At 50.9% G+C, this 26,318-nt stretch overlaps 1 protein-coding gene across 1 annotated transcript; it reads right to left on the minus strand.

Moving 5' to 3' along the window:
• Nucleotides 1-4: 4 nt before the first annotated feature.
• On the minus strand, nucleotides 5-25,844 carry LRRC56 (leucine rich repeat containing 56). The gene is made up of 12 exons (XM_058526128.1): nucleotides 25,780-25,844; nucleotides 25,105-25,292; nucleotides 23,607-23,694; nucleotides 22,552-22,612; nucleotides 5,023-5,119; nucleotides 4,749-4,949; nucleotides 3,708-3,891; nucleotides 3,091-3,267; nucleotides 2,946-3,010; nucleotides 2,563-2,705; nucleotides 2,197-2,330; nucleotides 5-888 (listed from the first exon to the last, which is right to left on the minus strand). Exons 2-12 carry the CDS (start codon nucleotides 25,285-25,287, stop codon nucleotides 578-580), a joined length of 1,644 nt encoding a protein of 547 aa, XP_058382111.1. The 5' UTR covers nucleotides 25,288-25,292; nucleotides 25,780-25,844; the 3' UTR covers nucleotides 5-577.
• Between the last annotated feature and the right edge of the window lie 474 nt (nucleotides 25,845-26,318).

Here is a 26,318-nt window from a genome sequence, read left to right on the forward strand (position 1 = left end):
GCAGTGCCAGCTGCATAATTTATTCAACCAACTTCGCTTACAAAGTAAACTGCATTCTGTACACCTGAGAGTCGAAAATGATTCGCTCGCTTTCTGTTTCTGGATGTCCTGCCCCAAGAGGGAGCCCCACAAATCCACCAGGGATGGGAGTCCTGGCCGCACCTTGCCTGGCCTAGGGCAAGTGCCTCCACCTGGGACCACAGCAGCCCAGGGGCAGAGCCCTGGGGCAGCTGGAGTGCCTGCCAGGGAGTGGACGGGGCTCAGCTCCGCCTGGGCCCAACGCAGGCTCTTCCAGGCCTGCGCCTCTGACCACTCCTCCTGGGAAAGCCAGGCCCCATGGAAGGAGTGGGCAGCTGGGCCAGAGGTGGCAAGCTGGCCATCCTACTCTGGGCTCTCACCTGTGCCCTCCCCTGCTGGTCCCAAGCCCCACTCCTCTCCACCAAGAGGGGCCTCTCCTGTGCCAGGCCCACTTCCCACTCGGTAACACACCTGCCCCAGTTCACATGGGGCTCCCACGACCACACTGCGGCATCTTGGCTGAAGTCCAGGACAGCTTGGCAGTGGGTGGGGGTTTACACTAGGGGTGGGATTGGGCTGGGGTGATAGGGGTTAGGCGTGGCATGCACCGGAGACCTGGGGGTCTGGCTGCCGGATCTGGACATCCTTGGGCTCGAGGGCTCGAGCCTGAGGCCACCTCTACTAGGGCTCTCAGAGCAGTCACGGCAGCCAGCCCCTGACCCAGGCCAGGCCCCACGCTGCCCAGGGCTCTGAGCCGCCGCCGCCGGAACTGCAGGTCTGCGGACCCCCAGGAGGTGCTTCCCGAATCAGGTGGCGTGGGGAACTTGGGGGGAGAGGGGGTCAGGTTCCAGCCCAAGGGCCTGGAAGGCTCTGGAAAACGAGGAGACAGCGTGTCAGACAAGGGGCCCCCCAAGGAATCAGCAGGTGGGGGGTCACCACAGGCAGAGCTATAGTGTCCACTGTGGCTCCTCCCCTTAGCCCTTCACCACCCAAGGCAGCAACCCCTGCTCCATTTCTGTGCTCTGCAAGGAAGCTGTGGCTTCTCAGCCCTGGGACCTCTGACTGTTGCTTGGGGCGGACCCACCTCTGGGGAGGCAGAGGCCACAGGCCTGGGCTCTGGCTTTGGGTCACTGGGTCCTGTCCCTGCTCATGGGCTGGTGGCCCTGGGCCAGTTCCTAAACCTCAGCTATAGAGAGAGGCCCCAGCACCCACCTCAGGGTAGACTGGGCAGCTGTAGCGGTGGTCACCCAGTGCCCACCTGGACCTGGCCTGGAGTGGAAGGCCCTGGCAACGCTTTGTCCCTGAGTCCCCACGTCTGTCACCACTCCAGCCACCCGTCTTCTGCTCTCCCTCCACTTCTCCACTAGGTAGCCGGCTGCTGACCCTTCTTGACCAGCTGGTCTTGGGCCCCTCCCCCAGACACCAGCCAGCACCTTGGAAGGGCAGAGGCTTGGCCCGCCCCGTCCCTGCTCCATCCCAGCCCCTTTTCTGCCCACCCCCCAGGAGCGTCATTCGGCCAACCTTGAGCCTGTGCTCCTGTTGCCCGCTGCTTACGATGCCCCCTCCCCTCCCCAAGCTCGCCACCCCCAGCTGTTCCACCGGTCCATTCAGACCCTTCCTCCCTGGGCCCTCTTGGGTGAGGGGTCTGTGCCTCGCAGCCCCTGCCTTTGCTCCACTCAGCTGGGGTCACTCTGAAGCCAGTGTCCCTCAGGGAGGGCCTCCCTGCCTTAATTCTGTGTCCCAGCCCAGCACAGGCCCTGTCCGCAGGGTGAAGGCGGCACCCCTCCCTGCCTCGTTCTCCTGGCCCAGCTGGTGGCCTCCCTCCCTCGCCGGCCTTGCACCTGCTCCCCTGAGAAGTGCCCAGTGGGCCTGTCCTGCTCGGTGGTCCCGGCCCCTCATTGCTCCCTCCCTGGGGCTCACTCTTTCAGCCTGGGCCCTCTGGCCTCTGCTCACACCGCCCTTTGCTGGGGCACCTTCTCTCTCTCTTGCATCCAGCCCCTCATGGTCCCATGGGCTCAGGGCAGGGGCACTTGGGATTGGACCCCCCTTAGTTGTGAGCCCTCCACCCCCAGGAGAGGACCTCCCTGTCACAGCCCCTCTCAGAGCTCGGCTGAGGAAGGGGGGCTGGTCTGAGGTGAGCTCCCATCCTAAGGTGGTGTATGGCATCACTCTCAGTACCTGGGGCCGGACTTGGGGGGCTGGGGGATGTCTTGAGCCCAGCTGGGTCCTTTTGCTCTTCAGGGCCTCTTGGTGGGCACCGGGGGGCTGTGGCCCCTTCCTGCTGGGACTCCAGGTGCCTATGGGGGAGGGGGCTGAGGTGGGGAGAGGGGGAGAGGCTGTAGCCCTGCCCCCTACCCCCTGCGTTGGAGTCAATCCCAAATGAGTGTGACTCTGGGATGGTCCCCCAGCCTTGGGCTCCCATGACCAGCTCCTCCAGCCATCCTGGGACCAGTGACCGCTCGGCCAAGGCAGCCCCCCGCCATGACCCCCCACCAGATGGGGGACACACAAAGTAGTGGTGCTTGGCAGGGTGGGGGCACCCACCTCAGGTGCAGCTCCCTCCAGGCCTGAAGCCTAGCCAAGGCCAGGAGATTATGGTCATCCACAGGGTCAGGCCCTGGAGTGGAGGCACTGGCTGCCAGGTCTTCTGGCCTGTGTGGGGGCAGCTGCTCTGGGGGTGCCCAGGCCTGGGGAGGGAAAGGGCTGGTTTGGGGGCACGGCCTTCGAGGGGGCTAGGTGGGCAGTAGCCTGGGGACAGAAGGACTTATTCAGCTGGGGAGGGTGTGGGAGAGCTGGGGGCCCCCGGAATGGCTATAAGGCAGGGTACTGTCAGGCCAGGACACTGGTCCACTCTGGAGGAGAGCCCAGGAGGGTGGTCCACTGCGGGCGTCCTGGAGTCTGGGCCCACTTGGGGGGGCAGGGTGTACCTGGCACTGGTGCCGACGCTCCCGCAGGCCTTTGCTGGGGTTCCCGCAGAGGACTCGGCCAGCGCCTGAAGAAGAGGGTGTGTCTGCACCTGGTTTGGGGCTGAGGGGCTGCCAGGGCTGCTTCACGCCGAGGTAGATCAGTTACCGTGGGTGAGGGTGCTGGCATCCTCCTCTGGGGCCAGGGCCTTGGGAAGCAGGTCTTTAGGCAGGGGGCCCTCAGGGACCAGCAGGGAGAGGGGCCAGAGCCTAGGGGCCCGGGGCTGGGTCTCAGGCAGGGACAGCTTGGGGCTGAGTCTCTGAACGGGTGCTCCGTGGGGTCGATCTGTCCGAGAGTCAAAATCAGAGGTCACTGCGGCCCATGCTGGCCGGCCAGCTCCAGCCCAAGAGCTTCCCCCAGATTCTGTCCACAGACCAGGGACCCCCCGCCACCCACCATCTGTGTGTCCTGAGGCCCAGTGCCACAGGGTGGCAGGTTTTGGCCCTTCTCTGCCTCTGCAGATGGGTGGGGAGGCCCCCACTGGGTGCTGTTCACAGGGAGGGTGTCCTGGCCTGGGGGCAGGTGTGCAGGGCTCTGGGGACTAGGGGTTAAGGCTGAGAAGGGATACAAGATGTAACTATCCATCTCTGAGAGGCCTGCAGGGGGGAAATGGAGGCGGAGACCTCTCCTCCTGGGGGTGGAGACTGCTCCTGGGGTTCAGGGGCCGCGGTCTCTAGGCCAGGTGGGGCAGCCCTGGACAGAGACCAGGTGGGTGGCTGCCATACCCAGCCCGGGGAGCAGGCCGTCCAGGACACTGCCCTCCTTGATGGCCTCCTTCACCATGAGCCAGTCCTGGTCCAGCTTCCAGGAGGCTGGCAGGCCTGTGTGTGTGGCTGGAACCTCATCCAGGATCTGCAGCTGGGGGATGAGCTTTGTCACCTCTGCCCGGTAGTTGTAGCCTGGAGGCACCTGCAGGGTGGAGGGGGGTGGCAGGCCTGGATCTAGTGGGCCCTTCAGGCCAGCTTTATCGTGTGGCTGCTTCCCCCAGACCTGCTGTGGGGCAGGGCAGGGGAGCGGGGGTTGGTTATGCTGCCCCACCCTGCCAGGGCTGGCCTGGGTTGCTCTTGGACACCAGGGACTGGACTCTCACCTACACGTGGCCTCACGCCCCAGGCTCACAGCCAGGGTCCAGTGGTGCCCTCTGGCCTATGGAGCTGCCCTGAGCTGGGTGGCCACTGTGCATTGGTACCACGGAGCAGCAGCTAGCAGGGCAGGCAGCGTGAGCTCTGGGCTTGCGTGGGCAGTGCAGGGGTGTGTACAGCTGTGTAAGCTGTGCACAGGCCTGTGATGTTTGAGTGCATTCCACGTAGGGCATGCACAGGCCTGTGGGGGACACGGGTGGCTCTGGACGAGGCCTGCACAGGTGTGTGTGCGTGTTTGTGTGTACACAATTCTACGTGGAGACTGTACAGAGCAGGCATGGTTCCATATGGCATGTGCACGGACCTCACGGGGGTGGATGCGTGGGCCGGGGGGCATGGCATGTGTGCAAGTGGCCCTGTGGGGTCTTGTCCTGGCCCACGAGGATGCACTGGCAGCTGCCAGGCCTCCAGCACACAGGAGAATGAGCTCATAGTGAACAAGTCACAGGCCGCAGGTGGGCTGTGCCCGGGGGATGTGCCCCAGACCCTCCTACTGCTTGACTTGGTCGTGGCCAGTGTTCAGGTGGGCAAGGAGTCCTGGGCCGTGGAAGAGCCAGGGGGCCGGAGCTACAGAGCGCCTCCCATTCCCGTGCGCTTGGCTGGCTGGGTGCCCACCACACGCACCTTGTTGGTGGGGCCGGGGCCTGGCCGCAGGCACACCAGGTTGCCCTCCAGGGTGAGTGTGGCCAGCTGTGGACACAGCTGCAGGTAGCGCACCTGCCCCAGGTCCTCCACGCTGTTGCCCTCCAGGTCCAGCACCTCCAGCTGCTCGAGCAGGCACAGCGGGCTCAGGTCCGAGACATCGTTGTAGGAGACGTAGAGCTCCTGGGGCAGCAGGGGGGCCTCAGCCAGGGCCTGGCCTGGTGTCCTCTCCCTAGCCCAGGGTGACCAGACCCACCTTCAGGGCCGGGAAGGAGCTGATGCCATCCACGTCAGTCAGGCCACAGCGAGCCAGCCACAGCACCTGCAGGCGGCCCAGGGAGGTGCCCAGGTCTCTGCAGAGGGCAGAGTTGGCTGGTCAGTGCTGTCCTGGGGTGGAGGGCTGTGTCTGTGGCCATGACGGCTCTGTGCCATGCCTTGTGCCAGCCACCACCCACGTCTGGCTGTCTCCAGGTGCAGGGGTGGTTGTGACTGTGGCTCATGGCAGCCTCCAGGCTAAGGAAGGAGTTCCAGAGCCCCCCAGCTCCCTGCCTTCCCTCCTTGCTGCAGCCTTCTAGTCTCAGGCACAGGCAGAATGTGACCCCTGGTAGGCCTGGGCCTGGCTGTGGGGAGCTGCCCTGGTGCTGGACGGCTCAGCCCAGCCGCACCTGCTGCCCATGGTAATGGGGGTGGGTGAGACAGCCCCTTCCCCAGGGAGGTCAGTGTGGGGTCCAGCCCTAGCTCCCTGCCTTCCCTCTCTGCTCCTCTCTCCCTCGGCCTCTCTTGTGAATGACTTCCCCAAGTTACAGCCCCTCCCCTAGCCCAGCTGTGCCTGCAAGACCTCCCCCACCCTCTGCCTGGGGCCAGTCCCCTGCCCGTGTCCTGGACTCGTCCCTGCCACCTGCAGATGGGCAGGCCAGGACTCCCCAATCTTAGAACAACTATGGGAGGCAGACCTTCTGCCCCCGGCCTCTCAGGGCCCCACCTCTGTGTGCGGGCTCCTCTCAGCTGGTGTGTCCCACGTCTCCTGACAGGGCAGGGTCCACCGCTGCATCTCCTTTCCATTGGCTTCTGGGATGTTCTCCATGTGATTTCTTGTCATTTTCTCTCCTCCATGTTCTCTGGTCTCCCGTCAGGAGCTCTGCCACTCATCCTCTGAGAACGAGCCTCGTCCTCTCTCTGCCTCTCTCCTGTTTCCACCTCTGTGCCTTTCCTTCTGCTTGATGGGAGGTTCCTCGTCTTCCCACGTTGCTACAAACATTTTTGTGCTGGCTGTCGTGTGTTTAATTGCCAAGTGGTCTTCGTTGTTCTCTGGTCTTTTCTTGTAGCGTGCTGCCCTTGTTTCAAAGATGCAGAGAAGCCACATCTCCTTCTGTGTCTCTCAGAACATTAGTTGGAGAGTTTTGGAGGTTTTACTCCCCTCCTCGCATCGTCTCTGTTTCCTTGGGGATCCTCTGGGTTTGTTTCGACCTTTCCCTTTCATGCGCAGGGCTCCTAATATTTCTGATTATACTATTAATGGCTTCTTGGGCTTTCAGATGGGGAGTGAGGATCTGAAATGCTGCTTGGAGGTGCCGAGCCACTGGGGACCCTGATGTGGGGGGCTTCCCTGTTAGGTGATGCAGTCGTGAGGTGGCTTCTTTGGTGGGGACCAGTTGCTGGAAGTGGCAGTGGCCCCATGCACGACTCCCCTGATGGCACAGGGCTGCCACATCTCCCCAGTGGTGCCCCACTCCAGCCGCGCTGTTTCCAGGTGTCCCTGGAGAGTGATGGTGCTCAGGGCAAGCTGCCCCAGGAAGCACCACTCTAGTATGCGGATTATTTCGAGCTGAAGACAATAATGATATTTGACCTCCCTCACTAACTGCCTAGAGAATCTGGCATGGTGGCTCATTCCTGGAACAGATCTTCTATCATGATGGCTATAAAGATAATGTAAAATAGATGTTGCAATGGGAGGGGCACCAAGCCCCTTTTATCAAAAAACTCTATCTCTCCCTGACCAAATTATCAATAGATGACCCTGAAAAGAATTGTCCTTCTGCCCTCTGAAGTCCCAGGCCACTACCCACCTTCCTTCGCCTTTAGCTGCAATACTTAAGCAAGCAGCTTAGACAGAGGGACGAGTTGCTCATTTCTGAGCTTCTCCCATGTATACATGTTATTAAACTTGGTATTATTTTCTCCTGCTAACCTGTCTTGTTGATTGTTTGGCCAGCCAGAAGAACCTTAAGGGAAAGGGCAGAGGGAGATTCTCCCTCTTCCCCCGACAGTTTTGGCGTAGTCGGCAGGATCCACACTGGCTGGCAAGTTGCCTTCTCTGGCTGGAAGACCTGCCTTCTCCCAGGACTACTGCAGATGATGAGATACGGGAACGCCTGACGAAAGCCGGCAAAAGGTAAGACTTCTTACCATGTCAGCCTCCCGGAATCTCTATCTGCGGAGTCCGGTGGAAGGAAGTGGTGAGAATTTTTTCTCTTTCTAAATTTAGATTGGCAGGAGAAAATATTTGGGAAACTAGTTTCTTGGGCTTTTAGTGACTCTTGGTTTAAATTTGGTAGAGTACTCTTGGTTTTTGATCTTGATCCCTTTTCCTCCCAGAGATAGTCTCTGTTTTTCTCTTTTGTCTGTGTCTTTTGTCATAAGAAGGAAATACCATAGGGCAGGACACAGGCATAGGCCCTATAAGCCTGCTGTCCGGGCCGGCCCCACAGACTGGTGAGTTTGCGGGTCTCACCAGACCGGTGTCTACAAACTTTGCTGTGGGTTATTATGCACATGAAGTGAAGGTCATTGCCAAGGGCATCTTGGAAGCCAAAAAGGCCGCAAATTTAAGTGGGCGCGGGTCGAGCAGTTAAGAGCCATTAGGGCGCTCGCCACTTTCAGAAGACTCCCGTGACAGGATAAGTTGGATCACGGAACTGGGTAGATGACACAGGTCCCCCGCCAACTGCAAGAAAATGTCCGTGCAACGACGAGGTACTCTGTAAAGCACACAGTTCCCAACCCCGCGGCACCTCCCCCTCTAGGTATTATTCTGGCTCCAAGAGACCTAAGGCGTGGCTAAAGCTGTCATTGTGCACAGAAAAAAAGAAAAAAAAAACCGGATGAGGTTTTTCCTTCTGTCTTGTTCTGTGTCCTGAGAAAACTTGGCTTTGTGACCAGTGAGAATATTCTTCTTGGTCTCCACCATACGGAAGGTGCATTTACTGGGGTGCACCTTGGTGGCCAGTCGAGTAGACTGGGGTTCCGAACTGTGTCTTTGTCCGGCTGTGCCAAGTTCTCAGGGGAGTTTATCATAAAAGGCCCAGTCCATAAGGGCTTTTGTCGTCTTAACCATCGTTGCTTGTTAGTGCTGGAAAAATCCCATTCCAGTATCGCCTGCCCGGTGTCACAGATTAGCGGGTCTGTGACTGGAGGCGTCCCACACTATTGTGGGAGACCGGAGACACCGTTTTCACTACACCATCCTTACCGCCTGTGCAACGAAGGTCTTTACTTTCGCTGAATATCTTTGGGAGTGAATTCTGTGGATCACGGGGGCTACATCATCTGCGCCCTCACCAGGGACGCCTCTTGCGTCCATGGTAGATTTATTCTAAGTGTGGAAAGTTACCTCCGGGTCTTTCCTTAAAAAGGCTTATTGGTTCGAGTCACTATTGGAATAAATATACAAATGAAGATCCTACTCGTCAATGGCCAGACGATGGATTCTTTGAATTGGAAAAACTTCTAAATTGGGGAAAAAAAAAATGTTTTGAGAGCTCTCACATAATTGCTGAATTGGTACCTAAGAATTAAGGCCAGAAAAAGGAAGGGAAAAATTTGACTAGTCTTAAGACCTTGACTCAGGTTACAATTGAATTGAGAACATGTAAAAGTGTAAGTGTTGATAAGATTATAAAGGTTGGAATGTTTGAGCTAATTTTATACAAAGAGGTTACATCAACTTTGCCTGAGTATGTTTTAAAATGTCTGACTGGGAATGCTTCTCTTGTCCAAAATTAGAAGACCAAGACCTATTGATAAAAATCTTAATGATAATTATGTTTAAAGGTATAAGAGGTGACGAAATTTACATGAAATTTTGTAAGAAAAAAAACTGATGTTATTTCTATTACAGAACTGGTTAACAAAAATAGTAATTTAAATGATGGCTAATTTTATCTGAAGTCTTATGAAGTCTTGTAGGCAATCTAAATAATTATTGGGAATAAGTAACTAAATAGTTGTGAAAAAGATGAATGTTGGGTGAACTTTAAACAATAATTATGGGTTATGTTGGTTACAGCTTCCAAACTCTTTTTGGTGACTTAAAACTTGAGAGTTTTGCTAAGTTTTATGATAAAAATTCTCTGAGTATCATCATTTCCAAATAAGATAAGATATTAGACATTGATTGCTAAATGTACATTTGTCTACTTTTGGCTTTTCATTACAGGAAAACTAAAAGATATTTTGGGTCTATTGGTAAACGTGTTTTATTAAAAGATTGTACTATAAAGTAATGTGTTTCCAGAAGTTATGAAGTGTTTATAAATTTTCCAAGCCACAAGATACTAATGTAAAAGAAAGTTTATAATGGTTTACTTAGTTTTTACTCACAAATTAAGGTTTCTAAAGGTTAAAATTTCTAATTAGTATATGTGATTGAAAATTAAGAAAAGTATGTCTGTGTACAAGGAAAGTAAGATGTATAAAGGTACAAAGAATGGAAATATTTTGTTTGGTTAAGAAAGATAAATTTGTCCTCAAGTACTAGGAGGGAAAAGAAAGACATGGGACAAATTCTGAATGTAAAAAGAAAGTTATAGAAGGTTTGTGAAAGAGGAATTCTGGAAAAGGAGTTTTTGCATGGTCAAGTTGGCTAAGATTGAAATGAATTTAATTAAGTAAATGAGTTTTAATAGCAGAAATAAGCTGGTGCAAAATTAAAATTTGGTCTTCTGTCTCTTAAAAGGATAATTTGCTTAAACTTGATAAAGAGGTTACAAAAGATTTTTCTTTACCTTTGAGTAAGTCTACCTAAAAGACAGAAAAAAAAAAAAAACTGTTAAAATAATTTCCTACGTTCAAAAGACTGAGGTCTCTCTATTAAGGCTTTTGGACTGTTAATGCTCTGTTTGCTTTGATTGTTTATATTTTTGACAAGCTCCCCCAAAATTCATATCTTAAAGTCTTTTTTTTAACTTTTTTTCTTTGAGAATTTTCAAAGGGCCCTGGAACTTCTCAAAGAAATTTGCTCTCTTCCTATAAGGAGGAAGATACTAAACTTATTAGGCTTATTCAATATGTTCAATTACATGGAAAGCATTGTCAGACTAGTGATGATAAGCCTGCTTAGGTGCTATTATGTGGGCAAATGTTATTGACATAGGTGTTTTAAAATTGTATAACATTACTGAAATTCTGATCTGTCCTGGTTATCAGTCATAATTCTGGTTAGTTATTATTATTTTAAAGTGTTGTATGTCACAAAATTAACCAAATTTCCTTGTCAATTGCCATTTTGAGGTCTTGTTGTTTACAGACTTATTTCTTTGCTCTAATGCTTTTGTAAAATGTTTCGACTTCAGAAAAATTCATAGAAAGGACTCAGACATTTACACTGAAGTATAGGCTTCTGATAAACTTTCTGATCATAAAACTGAACTGGGTAAAAAATTACAGAAATCTGATGGAGAGACTGATAACTTCATGAAGCTGCTAACAAAAAGATTGGGATCAAGAATAGATTACACAGGACTGAACCAACTGATAAGGATGATTATAATTTTTATGATTTTTCATTTGAAGTATTGCTGAATTTTTAATGTTTTGTTTTTTCAGATTTAAGGAAAACTTTTTCTCTTTTCTCCTGAGCTAGCTATGACATAAGAATTTGATAAATGATACTTTTGTAAGCAAAATTGAAATATTTACCTTTTTCTCTCTACCTGATCCCTCGAATTTAGAAACTCTTAGTAAGTGAGTATTGTTGTTTTCATGGCAATATAGTTATTTGCATAAGTTCAATAAGAATCTGTTCTCCTTATAACAGGACACAATTAGAAACACTGGTTCTATTACCAAGGTTGTGACTGGAACATCATATTTGCAATATAACCATACAGCTTTTGAGGAATGAAGATTGGACTTTATGGAATAAAGCCACGTGGAAATATTGGCCTGGTACCTTATGTTCCAAGCAGCACTTACCAGGATAAGTCAAGAATGTCACTTATCTGGCAGGTACAAGGAACCTTGAAATATTTTGGGGAAACCTCGGAATAGAGGAATTCACCCAAATCTATAGGTATTGCAGGCAAAGTCTGATGACAAAATCCTTGGCTTGGCTTTCCTGGCCTTGAGAGACCTTTAAAGTTCAATGTGAGATTCCTTATAAAAAGTTCCAGCAAAGCAGATTTAAAAGAGCCTATGTGATCAACTGCTATTCTTGCTGTACTTATGTAAATAATTGGGCCAACTCTATTGGAACTAGACTTATTTTGCAAACTAGTTTTAATTTTGCTATCTTAATAAAAATGAGGGTGATTTTAGAGAGAAAAATTATATTTCAGTAAAAACTATTTCAGTATAAGTTTGCGGATATTAGATCCTAGTTTTGTTGTCTTTTGAGGTTTTTGTTTTATATCTGTTGACTGGACTGGATCCTGATTTCTTCTAGTCTCCTGAAATATCTGGCTACAGATATTCAAACTAACGTTTTTGATTTTTTCCATCATTTTCATTTGAAATCACTGAGAACTGAACCTGCCCTTTTTCCTGAAGCCTTACAAACTGAAGCTGATGAACTTGATATAAACTTAAGAGATGACCTGACGACACCATCAGAGACATTTTAAACTGCAAAAAATACTTTGACGCTGACATCTAAAATTCTTCTTCACTGGCTGTCTTCTGAACTCAAAAACTGGTTTACAATTTGCTCTAACCATTACCCTTGTTTTTCTTTCGTTTACACAAATATGCTTTTGGAGTCTGCCATGCTGTTGGCACAATTTGGAAATCCCGTGGATTCTTAACTTCTGCAGGAACTCCTATTGCTAATGGACACTTAATTGCAGCCTTATTACAAGCTATTCACCTTCCTTCAAAAATTGCCTTTGTTCATTGTTCAGCCCATACTAAGGAGACTGATGTCATATCTTTAGGGAATGACAGGGCTGACAGAGCTGCTAAACATGCAGCTCACTATGGACCCCCTTATCCGTTTTCCACCCAATTTTTAAATCTGCCTTTATCCCTGACTGATGTTATTAACTATTAGGCAAATGCCCCACAATCTGAAAAAGACAATTGGATACAAAAGGGTGCCAAACAATTATCAGATGGATTATACATTGGACCAAATGGACTTCCAGTAGCTCCTTTTCTTTTGACTTTTTGGTTTGCACTTATCTCCCACCAAATGGGACATATGTGCAAATGGGGGATAGTTAAAGAACTAAAAGACAATTGGTTTTGCCCTGGCATCCATAAAATTTCTGACCAAATCACCTCCCAGTGCACAACTTGCAAATCTTACCAAATCTCTGGGAAAAATCAGTGTGATCCAGGAAGTCCTCCCAGGCCCACGCTGCCTTTTGCGGCACTCCAAATGGATTTTATAGACTTGCCTTCAGCTTTAGGTTACTCTCACTGTTTGGTTATTGTCTGCATGTTTAGTGGATGGACTGAATGCTATCCGACCAGACATGCAGATGCCACAACAGTGGTAAAGAAATTAATAACTGAAGTTATTCCTTGCTTTGGCATTCCTTTATGGATTGAATCAGACCAAGGCACTCATTTTACAGCAGAGATAAACCACTTGCTTGCAAAAACTCTGGGGTATTCATTAAAATTTCATACCCCATATCACCCTCAGTCATCAGGGCAAGTGGAAGGTAAAAATCTAGATATAAAAAGAACTCTAGGAAAAATCTGTCAAGAAACTGGACTTAAATGGCCAGAAGCTCTGCCCTTGGCCCTTATGAAGATTCAAAATACTCCAAATAGAAGGCATGGACTGACTCCTTTTGAAATAGTTTTTGGACGTCCGATGCCTACTGGCGTCTCTAAACCTTCAAGTCCTGGATTAAATGAATATTATGGGAACTTAAGTGAACAATTTGATGCTATGAGTTGTTATATACAAAAATTAACTAGTATACTTGAAGCATATCGTCAACAGGTAAAAGAGGCGTGGCCACCACCTTCTGACAAGCCTTGCCATCCCTTTCGACCAGGAGACCGGGTGTACATCAAGGTCTTTAGGAGAAAACACGCACTGTCACCTCGCTGGGAAGGACCTTATGAAGTTTTACTGACGACCTGCACTGCCATCAAAATAAAGGAAAAATCTTCCTGGATCCATGTGAGCCGCGCCAAAATAGACCCAGAACATCGCTCTCAAGACAACTGGGAGATAATCCCCACAGGAGACCTTAAACTAAGGATTTCGAGGGCCAAAACCCAGGCCCCAGAAGCAGCCGACATCACGAAGTAGACAGCTTTTCCCAAGATCACGGATCAAGAAAACCTACTTTGACCCATTTCCTCCCCCTTGCTTCAAAACTCCCTATATATCTACACACTCACACACACAAACTATTAGTGGATATATATATATATATTTTAATCATTTATTAGAAAGCTGACTGGAGAGTGCTGGTCTCTATCTGTCCCTCTTCCCCTCTCTAAGTCTCCGCTACGGGCTCTTTTCCGATCCGTGTCTTGCTTTTACTAACCCTCTCCTTTTCAACAGGTCGGGCACAGACCAAACACCCCCTCATGCCAGTTTACCAAGCCCTAGCCACGCTAACTAATCAATCTGACTGTTGGCTATGTCAACAGCTAGATAGTGCAAAAGAACCTGAACTAGTCTTTGTTCCTGCTGATATGAACACCTGGTAGACTAAGTACGGAAAATGGATGAATAACAGAGTATGGTATCCTCAACAAGGGAAACTTCACTCTGCTTCTTCTCCTGGTGAGTCACTTGGGCCCCAGAAAGACTACTTAGAAGGTCAAGGACTGTCCCTTGCCCAAGTACAAGCAATAGGTGAAAGTTTTTCCCTCTGCATTGAAAGTAAACATGGCGCTGGACCTTTCCTGGGTGACATACCGAGACAATATTGCAGTCAAACTCTGTGGTTTGATTCCGCAGGTGGCATCTTCAGAACTCTCAAGGGAATTGTAAGTGACTCTATCACTACTCCCTCTGGCACAGACATTTGCCAAATCACCAAGTGCTCTGGATGGCCTACGAGCCACCCGTGTGCAACTTGGGGTATCGCAGCTATCCGCATGGTTAGGCTGCCCAATGCCACAGACTATATATGGGTGGATCAAAAATCTGGACTCACCTGGTCAGGTGACAAGACCAGGCTTTATAGCTGCCAAAATCAGACTGCAGGCCTCCTGTACCAGCTATTCCGCAATCTATTCTGTTCTCGCAGACTGACAGGAGCTCATGGGAAATGGAGATGTGTAGGTAGTAACAGTGCAAGTGGCACAGATCATGAAATAGTCCAGATCCTGGGAACTACAGACTCAATTCTAACCTTGTCTTTAAACTACACTGGTCTTTTCATTTTATGCGGCAACAAAGTGTATAAAGGATTCCCACCTAATTGGTCAGGACGATGCGGACTTGGATACCTGGCTCCTTCTGTCACCAAACACTCCACCTTAAATGCTAGCCAAATTACAAACTTGGGTTTGTTTGTTCATAAGATTGTGCCACATAAACGTGCCAGTCGAGAAATCGTGGAAACTCCACTTGTGTATCACAACTCCAAGTTCTTTTCAGCCTTGAGAGTCCTATTCCCCGGCTTTGGAGACTGTGAGTTGGAAAAGGCAACCTTAAATCTCTCTATGGTAATGGAGCAAGAGTTCAACACCACCATGCAAACCTTGAACATACTCCAGTCAGAGATTAACAGCCTAGCACCTGTGGTGCTCCAAAATCGACGTGCTCTGGATGTGCTCACTGCCCAGCAAGGAGGAGCATGTGCAATCATTGGAGAAAAATGTTGCTTTTATGTGAATCAAACAGGTCAAATAATATCTAACTTAAATCTATTAAAAGAGAAGATTGACATTTTTCATCAGATAAACGAAGCTCACACATTTTATTGGACTGACTTATTTCCAGGATTGGGGGACTGGTTTAATGGAGTGTGGGGAAATGTGCTCCGATTTGTTCTTTTTTGCCTGTTCATCCTCATTCTAATCTACGTTCTTTTCTCCCTTTGCAGACTTCTTATCACTCGGATACTAACACGATTTCTCTCTCCACAGTCACCAGCTCAGCTTTTAATATGTGAAACTTCTAGGGAAGTTTCAGAGGAGGGAACTGATGGTGCTCAGGGCAAGCTGCCCCAGGAAGCACCACTCTGGTATGCGGATTATTTCGAGCTGAAGACAATAATGATATTTGACCTCCCTCACTAACTGCCTAGAGAATCTGGCATGGTGGCTCATTCCTGGAACAGATCTTCTATCATGATGGCTATAAAGATAATGTAAAATAGATGTTGCAATGGGAGGGGCACCAAGCCCCTTTTATCAAAAAACTCTATCTCTCCCTGACCAAATTATCAATAGATGACCCTGAAAAGAATTGTCCTTCTGCCCTCTGAAGTCCCAGGCCACTACCCACCTTCCTTCGCCTTTAGCTGCAATACTTAAGCAAGCAGCTTAGACAGAGGGACGAGTTGCTCATTTCTGAGCTTCTCCCATGTATACATGTTATTAAACTTGGTATTATTTTCTCCTGCTAACCTGTCTTGTTGATTGTTTGGCCAGCCAGAAGAACCTTAAGGGAAAGGGCAGAGGGAGATTCTCCCTCTTCCCCCGACAAGAGCACCCTGCATCCTCAGGATGGGGTGCTTGCTCCTCTCCCTGCTTAAAGGCCGTCTCCTCCCCTCACCTGTGTGGACAGGGCGCCTTATCTCACAGGCTCTCTGTGACCAGCCTCGCGGTTCTGCTGGCTGGGTAATTTCTCCAGATCCATCTTCCAGGTCACAAATCTCCCTTTGCTTATGACTCAGCCACCGTTTAGCCCGTCTGTTGAGTTTCTGAGTTCTGTTCTGTCACCCTCATCTCCACAGGAGTGGTCGTCTTTGTCCTTCAGTTACAGAGACGCTATGTTTGTCTCATCTATCACCTTAACTGGGTTTTCCAATCATGTCGCTCTCTTTTTTTTTTTTTTTGTGAGGAAGATCAGCCCTAACAGCCATGCCAATTCTCCTCTTTTTGCTGAGGAAGACTGGCCCTGAGCTAACATCCGTGCCCATCTTCCTCCACTTTATGTGGGATGCGGCCTCAGCATGGCCTGGCAAGTGGTGCGTCGGTGTGCGCCCGGGATCCGAGCCCGGGATCCGAACCCGGGCCGCCAGCAGCAGAGCACGAGCACTTAACCACTATGCCATGGGGCCGGCCCCTCCAATCATCTGTTAATTGGCTGAAACTTGTGTCTAGTCATTTCTCTCAGAGGGGCTGATGAAACTATTTCCATCCATCTCTCATTCATTCAAAATGTTGGTGGGTGTGAAATTCTTGGTTCGTGCCTTCTCTCCGCTGGGCTGTGTTGGCGTCCTTCTGCTATCTTCTGGCTTTGAGTGTTTCTGCGTAGAAGTCTGAGGAAAACTGCATTTCTTTTCTTCTTTAAAGAAGACTTGGGCCACCCCGTGGCTTAGCGGTTAAGTGCGCGTGCTCCGCTGCTGGCGGCCCGGGTTCGGATCCCGGGCTCGGATCCCGGGCGCACACCGACGCACTGCTTCTCCAGCCATGCTGAGGCGGCGTCCCACATAGAGCAACTAGAAGGATGTGCAGCTATGACATACAACTATCTACTGGGGCTTTGGGGAAAAATAAATAAATAAATAAAATTATTAAAAAAAAAAAAAAGACGACTTGATCTCTTTTCTTGGCTGCCCCCAAATTTTATCTTGAAGTCTGGTAAATTTATTAGGATATGTTTCAGTGTGGGCAATTCATTTTCAATTTGTGGATGAAAGTCATCTTTTATGTCTGAAAAATTTTCTTTAATCTTTAAATATTTGTTCTGTTCTATTATTTCAGTTTCCTTCTGCAGAGGTTTCAATGATGCCCATCTCAGACCTCCTCTGTCTGCCCTCTGTCTCTGGGAGTCTGTCCTGTCTTCCATACACCGTCTCGTGTGCGTTTCCTGCAGGATGATATTTCTTTCAAGTCTGTCTTCATTTCTGTGATGGTATTCTTGTTGCTTTCCCTTTCTTTTCAGAGTCTGCACACGTCTTTCTGCTTGTGACCTGTGGTTCAGACCCAAGACACACGGCCAGGCCTGGCTGCAAGGGAGACTGGGAAACCTCTGGTTTCCTTGGGGTGGCTATGTGGCCCGCTAAACGTGGGGGATCCTGGTGTTACAGAAGAATAAGGATTGGGGAATTACTAGTAGATTTTGTCTCACCTCAGATTAAATAGGAAGATTACCAAATACTTAGAACTAACGACAAAAAGCAAAGTGTACGAAATGTGTGGAACCGTGCCAAAAGCTGTACATGAAGAGAAATTTAGATCCTTAAATGTATTTATCAAAAAACTGTAAGGATTAGAATAATTAAGCTAGGCATTCAGCTCAAGGAGCTAGAAAAAGAATGCCAGCAAATAAGAAAAAGAACAAGCAGGAAAGACATAATAAATTAGGATAAAACTAGGAACAACCAGAACCATCATAGAGAAGATTAACAGAGCCCAGAGCTGATTCTTTAAAAAATTAACAGACAGTCCTCTGGCGAGACTGATCAAGGGTAAAGAGAGAGACAATGCAAGTAAATGTAGAGAACTTAAAAAGAGGAATGATTACAGCCATGCAGCAATTTAAAACGATGAGAGACCCTTATGAAGAAAGTATATACCAACAATTTTGAAAACCTAGACAAAGCTGGCACCAAAAGAAATAGAAAACTTGATTAGACTAATAGCCATTAAAGAAATTAAATGGTGATTTGTGCACCCCCTTCCCCACCATCAAGTCCCCAGATCTGGACCAGTTTTATTTTTATTTTTTATTTAAAAAAAAAAATTTTTTTTTAACTTTATTTATTTATCCCCCCAAAGCCCCAGTAGATAGTTGTATGTTATAGTTGCACATCCTTCTAGTTGCTGTATGTGGGACTCGGCCTCAGCATGGCTGGAGAAGTGGTGCGTCGGTGCGCGCCTGGGATCTGAACCTGGGCCGCCAGCATCAGAGCGCGTGCACTTAACCACTAAGCCACGGGGCCGGCCCTGGACCAGTTTTAAAAGTAAATTCTAATTAACTATCATGGAATAGACAATCTCTATCTTCTACAATGATTTCTCATACAAGAAGTTTCAAAAAATAGAGCAGTTGAAAAGAACAACAAAAGGGAGAGAGGCACCTTATGAGTCAGTCCTTGATCCTGGAACCAGAGAAGTACAATACTAGGGAAGTCAAGGGCTGTCACTCATGAAAACAGATTGTAAGATAATTCATCATGGTCAAGTAGTGCTACTACAGGAATGCAAGGATGAATGACCATCACAGTCTGTCAGTGGAGTCCAGTACATTAAGAGTACAATATCATTCTATGATCACGTCAACAGATGCCAAGGAACTTAGGCATATACCCATTAAGATCAGGAACAAACCAAGAATGCCTGCTACCATCCCTACTACTGTATATGTGTAATGTGTCTATATGTCTATGCAACATTGTACTGGCTAACAGGTCCTGGCCAAGGCTATAAGACAAGAAAAAGAAGCATGAAGATTGGGAGTGAAGGACAACTCTCATAACTTGCTGATAATGTGATCATCAATACAGAAACCCCAAATGAATTAACAAATTATTTGAATTACGAGAGTTTGGCAATATTGCTAAGTACAAAATAAAGATACAATATTGCCAGATATAATAGATCCATTTATAAAAATCAGTAGTGTTTTACTGATTTTTAAAATCTTTTCTAAATCAACGTAGTGTTTCTCTACATTTGCAATAATCAACCGGAAAATACAACAGAAACAGGACCTCGTTCATGATTGTAAAGATACTATAAATATGTGGGCATTCGTTTAGTCCTGGTTTCAGGGAGCCCTGGCTCCAGAGGAGGCTGGTGTTCTGCCCTGTCCCAGGTGGCAGAGGGGTGGGAAGGGGGGTCCTGGTAAGCCCACGCCAATCATAATTCCACACCCTTGCTAGTGGTCAGTGCAGGAAAGTGTGTACATGATACAGTTCTAGCTAGAGAAACACAGGAAGAACGCTGGGAACCTTCTGCTCGTTTTTACTGATGGACACAGGAAGGCACATCGCCTGTTATGGGATGAATTGTGACCCCCCTCAAATTCACAAGTTGAAGTCCTAACCCCCCAGTACCTGACAATGTGGCCTTATTTGCAAATAGGGTCGTTGCAGATGGAATTATTTAAGATGAGGTCATACTGGAGTAGGGTGGGCCCTAATCCAATATGAATAGTGTCTTTATAAAAAGGGAAATTTAGACACAGCCACGGACACAAGGAGAACGCCATGTGAGCATGCAGGGAGAGATTGGGGTGATCTGTCTACAAGCCAAGGAATGCCAAAGATCGCAGCAAACCACCAGGGAGAGGAATGAAGTGGGTTCTCCCTCACAGTCCTCGGAAGGAACCAGTGCTGCCAACACCTTGTTCTTGACCTCTGGCCTCCAGGACTAAGAGAGAATAAATTTTTGCTGTTCTAGCTGCCTAGTTTATGGTGCTTCCTTCAGCAGCCCTAGAGAACTAACACAGTCCCTCAGCCCACCAATGTTAAGGATGCCTGTGGCTGCAGAAGCCCCCATGCATTGTGAGGGGACATACATGAGGATAGAGGGTCACGTACTAGGCAGGAGGGACCAGCTGAATTAACCCATCCTGGAAGATCCAAAGCTGGGCTTCTTGTCTACTCCACGGGAGACTGGGATTCTCATCTGTGCTGTTCACTGATGCATCCTCAGTGTTTACAACAGGTTTTGGGCCATAGTACGCACTGAAGGAATAAATAATTTCTCGTTGTTTTGGCCAGTTGGATACAGGTTTCCGTAACTTGCAGCTGAAAGCATTCTAACTGATAACAAACTTCACAGAGGAAGTTTAAAGAGCCTACTTACATGAATGGAGAGCTATACCATATTCATGGATGAATATAACTTAACTTATAAACCCAAATTAACATGTGAATCATTTTTAATTAAAAAAAAATTCCAGAGAGATTAGTATGTGTGAAACCCAACAAACTGATTGTAAAATTCCAATGCAAGAATAAGTGTTCAGGAATAGGTCAATTGGGAAAAAGGAGAACCAAGAGAGGGTATCAGATGTTAACAGACCAACGGATGAAACAGAGAGCTCATAAACATATTTCCATACACATGTGGACCTGATAAACGGCAGAGATGGTACCATGATCAGTTGGGAAATGACGGATTGCTGGGTGGGTGGTGTTGGGAAAACTGACTCACTATATGGTGGAAAATAAAGCTGGGTCCCAACCTCATGCCACAATCGAAGGTGGCCTTGCAGATAAGTTGGATTAAAGACCTGCAAGTAAAAAGTCAGTAGAGGAAAAAGTAGAAGATCTCCATGACCTTGGGGGTGGGGACCAGCCTCCTAAATAACACCAAAGCACCAACCAGAACCTATGCGTTGGAGCAAATCAACACGGAGGGTTTCTGTCCACGTGAAGGCCACCATCGTCAGAGTTAACGGCAGGAGGCGGGGCCCAGAGTCTTGCAAAGTCCAGAACGCACCCAGGCTACACAAAGAACTGCCAGAAGCTGACCAAAAAAGGGCAGAGCCCAGCTGAGGAATTAGCACAGGGTGTCCAAGGTGGGGCTTGACTCCTTAGTAATAGGAGGAGGCCACGCCATGAAGTTGTAGTGAAAATGTCCCTTCAGTTATTTAAAAAATTTCCAAATTAGTTGAGTTTTAGAGATTGTTACTGTGGTTTTTTCCACGCGACTAGTACTAAGGAACGGGTGCCGTGTCTGACTGGCGTGGAGCAGCACACCAGGCCCATCGATGCCTGTCTCCTGTGCCGAGGCCATCTGGAAACCTGCCCCGTTCGTGGAGAATGCTCGTCCTCACCGGCGGTCTCTGCCGGCGCTGAGTTCTCCCTCAGCTTCTGACGTGCTGACAGCCACGACATGAAAACCTTCCCAGCCCTCATGATGTTGCCAGGGATTTTAGTGTCTTTAACATCTCTATTACCAGCTAAGCTACAATATCGTTTATTGGACTGTCGTATTTTAGTAGATAGTTTCCTTTTACAGATTTTTGTTCACTGTCAACCCGTGGAGGTTTGGAGACATCATGTGGCCGAGTTTGAGGATTCAATCACAGAAAGAACTTTAAGAGTCATTGCATTTTTCACTGTTGTCATCAAGGAACAGAACATCTTTTCATAAAATTTATGATCTAATCATTTTTCTTGGAATTGATTTTTAAAATTTTCTTGGAATTGAGTATTTTGTTTTGTTACAAATGGTATATCATATTTTTAAAATTTTATAATATCTTCCACTTCTTGTTATAGTTTTCATCCTTTATTTTATATTCTTTCATTGTTCTTGGAGCAAATTTGTAAACCTTAACAATGAAGGAATAAATACCATTTTTCGTCTTTATTAAGCTAAAGGATGTATTGCTACCTCTGTCAGGATATTGCTTAATCGTGCATTAAAGGCGCATTTCTGAAAAGCCGTTTTCCGGATCCTTACTGGGACACGGGGTCATGTGGGAGCCGCCCGGGGCCCGTGAGTCCTCCCGTGATGCTTCTGCTGTGGGCTGCCCACTGGGGGCCAGACAGTCTTTCAATTTCCTTTACTTCCCTTCTCAGGTCTTCAACTGTTTCATGAAAACTTTTTTTGATGTCTATTTGATAAACGTCAGTATAAATAAGGAAAATCAAGAAAACATTTAAAGTGAGGTTGCTTAATAAATACCTTTATCGCCTCACCTGGAAATGACTGGGCACTTACTGGGCACATCTGGGGAATTTTCTAGAATTTTGACTGGAATCCCCCCGCCTTATGCTGACTAGCCCTAGCTATGTAAAACCAGCAGTGTTTTCATGAAACCAATTTTGCTCAAACACCAAAAATAAAGTCTGATATTCCTTCAGCTTTGTTCTTTCCAGGCCAATGAGATAAACAAAACCATTCATCTGTCCTTAGTTTTGAATTTTGTCTTTCAGGCTAATTATTAAAGTGCTGTTGTGTCTTCCGTGGGGTCCGTGGTCTGGTCTCTGTTCGGCAGAGGCTGTGCCCATCTGCTCTTCTTGTGGGGCACGAGTGTGATGGGCACCATAGCGACCCACATGCTCCCCACTCTCCTGGTGCAGGGGCGCTGCCCTGGTCTGCAGTGAAAGGCGCAGGGGTGCCCGAAACCCTGAAGCCGGGGTTGGTGTTGGGGCGCCCACTAGAGACCCCGCGCTGGTTGGGGACCCTTTGCCAAAGGTCAGTGGGTGCCTTCCGGGCACCCCAGGGTGGGTCCTTGGAGACCTCGTGAGCCACACGGCCTGGCGTGACCGGCCTGACCATGACTACAGCTGTGGTTGACACCTGTCACCCTCAGCAGGTGCCTCCAACCGACTGCGCATGGGTGACGTGAGCTACATGTGCCAGAGTCAGGCTGGAGGGCGGGTGTTAGGGCCCGGAGCCCACCCAGGAGCCTCTCCAGGGGGTCCACCCAGGGGAGACTCCACCCTACTGAGCTCTCACTCAGCCCCTTCAGGACCCCCCCGCCCCCACCGTGATCCCCAGGAGGGGCACTCACCTCACGGAACCCAGGTGGCTGCCGTTCAACTTCAGTTGGCTGAGGTTGGGCAGGTGTACCCCTGTGGGGCCACAGGAAGGAGAGGTCAGAGGCATGGCCCTGCCCCCTCGCCCCCACCCACCTCTCTGCACCCTCCAGAGGCAGCAGTGCCCCTTGGCCCCTGCTGCCAGATGGCTGCTCTGAGGCCCAGGGCAACCTCAGGGCACGTGCTTATGTCTGCAGGCCAGCCCAGATGAAGCGGGCGCACAGAGCAGGGTGCAGAAGGCAGCCCGAGTGAACAGGGCCACGAGGAAGGCCGTGAGGCCGCTGGATTCCAGGAGTTGGCTTGGAGGAGGGCAGCCTGGTTGGCACGGGTGGGGCTGCCGCAGCTTGGGTCGCACCTCCGAGCCCCCTCCCCTGGCCCTCCCACAGGCACCCAGGCACCCAGACCGCAGCCTTCCTCAGTGCTCAGCACTGGGTGCCAGAGCACAGGAACCCGCAGCCCACGTCTCTGCTCAACCAAAGCCCCCAGAAAGGGTTCAGAGTTACTGATTCCTTCAAAAAACAGGGCGCTGACCCTGTGAGACAGAGTCCCTGATGCCCAGAAAGAGGTGTGCAGGGCAGGCCCATGGGGTACAGTCTGGGCTCATGGGCACAGGGTGGGCCTGTGGGGTGCAGGACAGGCCTGTGGGGTGCAGGGTGGGCTCATGGGGTACAGGGCAGGCCTGTGGCTGCAGGGAAGTCTTATGGGGTGCAGGGTAGGCCGTGGGTTCAGGGAAGTCTTGTGGGGTACAGGGCAGGCTTGTGGGTTCAGGGAAGTCTTGTGGGGTACAGGGCAGGCTTGTGGGTGCAGGGAAGTCTTGTGGGGTACAGGGCAGGCGATGTGGGGTGCAGGGTGGGCTCATGGGGTGCACAGTGGGCTCATCAGTGCAGAGTGGGCCCGTGGGGCACAGGACAGGCCCGTGGGGTGCAGTGTCCCAAAACCAGAGTCCAGTGGGCAGGGCGCGACGGAGCAGACCCTCAAGGAGAGGCCTGCTCTGGACAGTGGCAGGGATGTGGATGGGAGGGGCTCTCACCGAAGTTCCCCAGACTGTTCTCGCGGGTGTCCACACGCATCTCCAGGATGCTCACCAGTCGGAGGTCATCTACCCGGGCCAGGGCCTTCTGCAGAAATTGATATGGGGTCAGCCCTGGGGACCGGACAGTGCTCACTCCCTCCCAGTGACGTCCCTGCCTCTGGCAGTGGGACAGGAGCAGGTGGCAGACGTTTCCCTGCCTCGTCCATGTTGACCGTGGCCGTGGATGGTTTTGCCTGGTGGAGTACAAGGGGACGTGACATAAGCAGAGGCTGTAACTGTGCATGGCTGTGGGGCCACTGCCAGAGAAGAGCCTGCCCTGAGGGTGCTGGTCTCCAGATGAAACTCAAGGACAGACCCAACGCAGGACCCCAGAGCTGGCTGGCCTGGAGGTGGCCCATGGCTGTGTGCCTGTCTCTGTCCCCTGGGCTGGTGGCCGGGGCTGTCGAGGAGCTGGTGGGCAGACCCATCCTGATGTGACAGCTCCACACTGGACCAGGGCACTGGGAAGGTGCAGGTGCTGCAGGAGTGGCTGGATGGCCCCACACACAGAGGGGCCAGCAGGGGCATAGGGAGGGGCCTGGCGGGAGTGTTCCATCCACCTGCAGGGACCAGGTGGCTCGGACTCTTCTCCAAAGTGCTCAGGAAGGCGGTTGGGGGTGTTGGTGGGCATGTCACCCCGTGGTCTCCAAGGGACCCCTCTTTGTGTGCATCTCACCTGGTGCAAGCCTGGGTGCACTGGAGGGGCACGGAGGGAGGGCCTGGGGGGTGCCTGCACCCGGTGGGGTCTGCCCCCTCAGGGTGGCCAATGGCGGGCGAGGGGCGTGGCCAGGAAGGGAAAGGCCTCCCACGCTGGGAGGGGCAGGGTTGCCCAGTGGGGTCACAGGGTGGGAAGTGTAGTCAAGGGGGCTCTGCAGAACCTGCTGGGCCTCAGGGTGGGGGTGGGGGGTGACAACGAACCCCCACTCCAGATTTGGGAGAAAGCCTTCACCAGCTGCCCCAGATACTGTCAGTGGGACCCCAGGACGGCCCCCACCTGAACAGCTTGCCCCTCATGCCTGGGCTCCCCTACTCTGCTCGTGGTTTCATCAATTCCCGGCCCTTTGCACCTCCATGTGCCGTGCACCTCGATGGTTTCCACCCCGTCTCCCACCAGAACCTCAGCTGCTCGAACGAGGGGCGTCTTCTCTGGTTCATGGAGTGGTGCACCGAGGGGTCCCCGGAGCCCAGCGCACAGTGGGTGCTCAGCAAACACTTGTGGAATTCCTGCCTGGCTCAGTCCCTTCTGTGGCCTGAATGCCTGGGAGACGTCTGTGTAGCCAAGCCCCTGGGATTGGCCTTGAAGGTGGAGCAGGCGCAGGGGACACAGCAGGGCTGAGAGCATCTGTCAGCCAGGCAAGGCTAGGAGGGCAGGGGACAGAGGGCAGGCTGGACGCCAGTCCCAGAACATCACCCCACACGGGCCCTGCAGTCTGAGCCCCCAGCCCCCAGCACTCACCAGTCGGGCAGGTGCCAGACACTCTTCCACCAGCTGCTCGCTGTGGCCACCCCCATGGCTGCCCGGGGCCTTGCTCTGCGGGCAGGGGTTGTGCAGGCCCTGCCAGCTCAACTCCTGCACGTGGACACTGGCTGTGCTTGGCCGAGGCCCACGGGCTCTGTCCCAGGCCGGGTCCATGCACATTCGACCTGCCAGGATAGGCAGAGGGTAAGGCCGCTCAGCCTTTGCTCTTTCTGACCCCCGCAGAGCCCTCGACACGTCCCAACCCATGGCAAGCTGCCAGAGCCCACCCCCAGGGCCCGGAGAAGGCTCTGGTGGTGCCCTCACCCACTTAGTCTCAGCTGGCCTGGGGGCCTTGCAGTCCCCTCCCTGAGCTTTGGCACACCCTCTGCCTGGGCGAGTCATCCCCCGGTGTTTCTGCCCATCCTTCAGGGTCCATGCGAGGAGTGCTGGCTCCAGGCCTCCCCAGCTGAGGCCCCACGTAGGCTGTGAGCCTGGGGGTGCTGGCTGCAGGTCATGTTTGCGCAGAGGCCTGCTGCCACCAGCAGCAAGCAGCTGCCTCAGGCCCTGTGCTGTGCGTCCTTCTCCACCTGATGGTCTCCGAGCCTGGGGGCCCAGGACCAGGGTCTCAGGCATGCCCCCCACCCCAGCCTTGTGCCCATTGAGCCCCCTCACCTGGAGGGGGCTGCCTTTTCCCACCGTGGGTCAAACATCTGGGCAAGGGGGCGGCATGTGGCCCCAGGTGGCACCTGCAGGAGAGAGTCAGGTTGGCCTCCTGGCCAGGTCACCGTACCCAGGGGACCTGGGACAGGCTGGGCTGAGGTCACAGGGCCCAGAAGTGAGCAAGTGTGAAGGTGGTAGGGGCTCAGGTCCTTTCCACCATCCTGATGGGGGATCTGGCCCGGCTGACCAGGACGACAGCCAGGTGAGTGAACAATGCTGGGGTCCCTCAGGGTCTCTCCATTGCAAATGGTCCTCATTCAAATCCCCCCTTCCTTCCATCCCCGACTCCACCCTCTCTCCAAAAGTGATCCCGGGTCTGCTGCTCTGGACTGTCTCCCACAGGCCGGCCTCCTTGGCACTCTGTCCCTACTGAGTCCCCTGACCCTAGGCCCCAGAGAAGGTTGTCCAGTGTGTCCCCGGACCACCTGCACCAGGCTCACCTGGCGTAGCTCCTTAAAGATGCAGACGCCTGTGCCTGGCCCCTGATCCTG

This window comes from Diceros bicornis, chromosome 31, assembly GCF_020826845.1.
Source record: "Diceros bicornis minor isolate mBicDic1 chromosome 31, mDicBic1.mat.cur, whole genome shotgun sequence".
NCBI classification, from domain to species: Eukaryota; Metazoa; Chordata; class Mammalia; order Perissodactyla; family Rhinocerotidae; genus Diceros; species Diceros bicornis.

Excerpts from the sequence above, each read along its gene's own strand:
- LRRC56 (XM_058526128.1), bottom strand. The coding sequence starts at position 25,287 with ATGTGCATGGACCCGGCCTGGGACAGAGCCCGTGGGCCTCGGCCAAGC. Across the intron at positions 3,268-3,707 it reads CGGCCTGCTCCCCGGGCTGG|ATCGACCCCACGGAGCACCC; the intron begins GTATGGCAGCCA and ends ACTCTCGGACAG. Across the intron at positions 889-2,196 it reads CCCCCCAAGTCCGGCCCCAG|AGCCTTCCAGGCCCTTGGGC; the intron begins GTACTGAGAGTG and ends CTCGTTTTCCAG.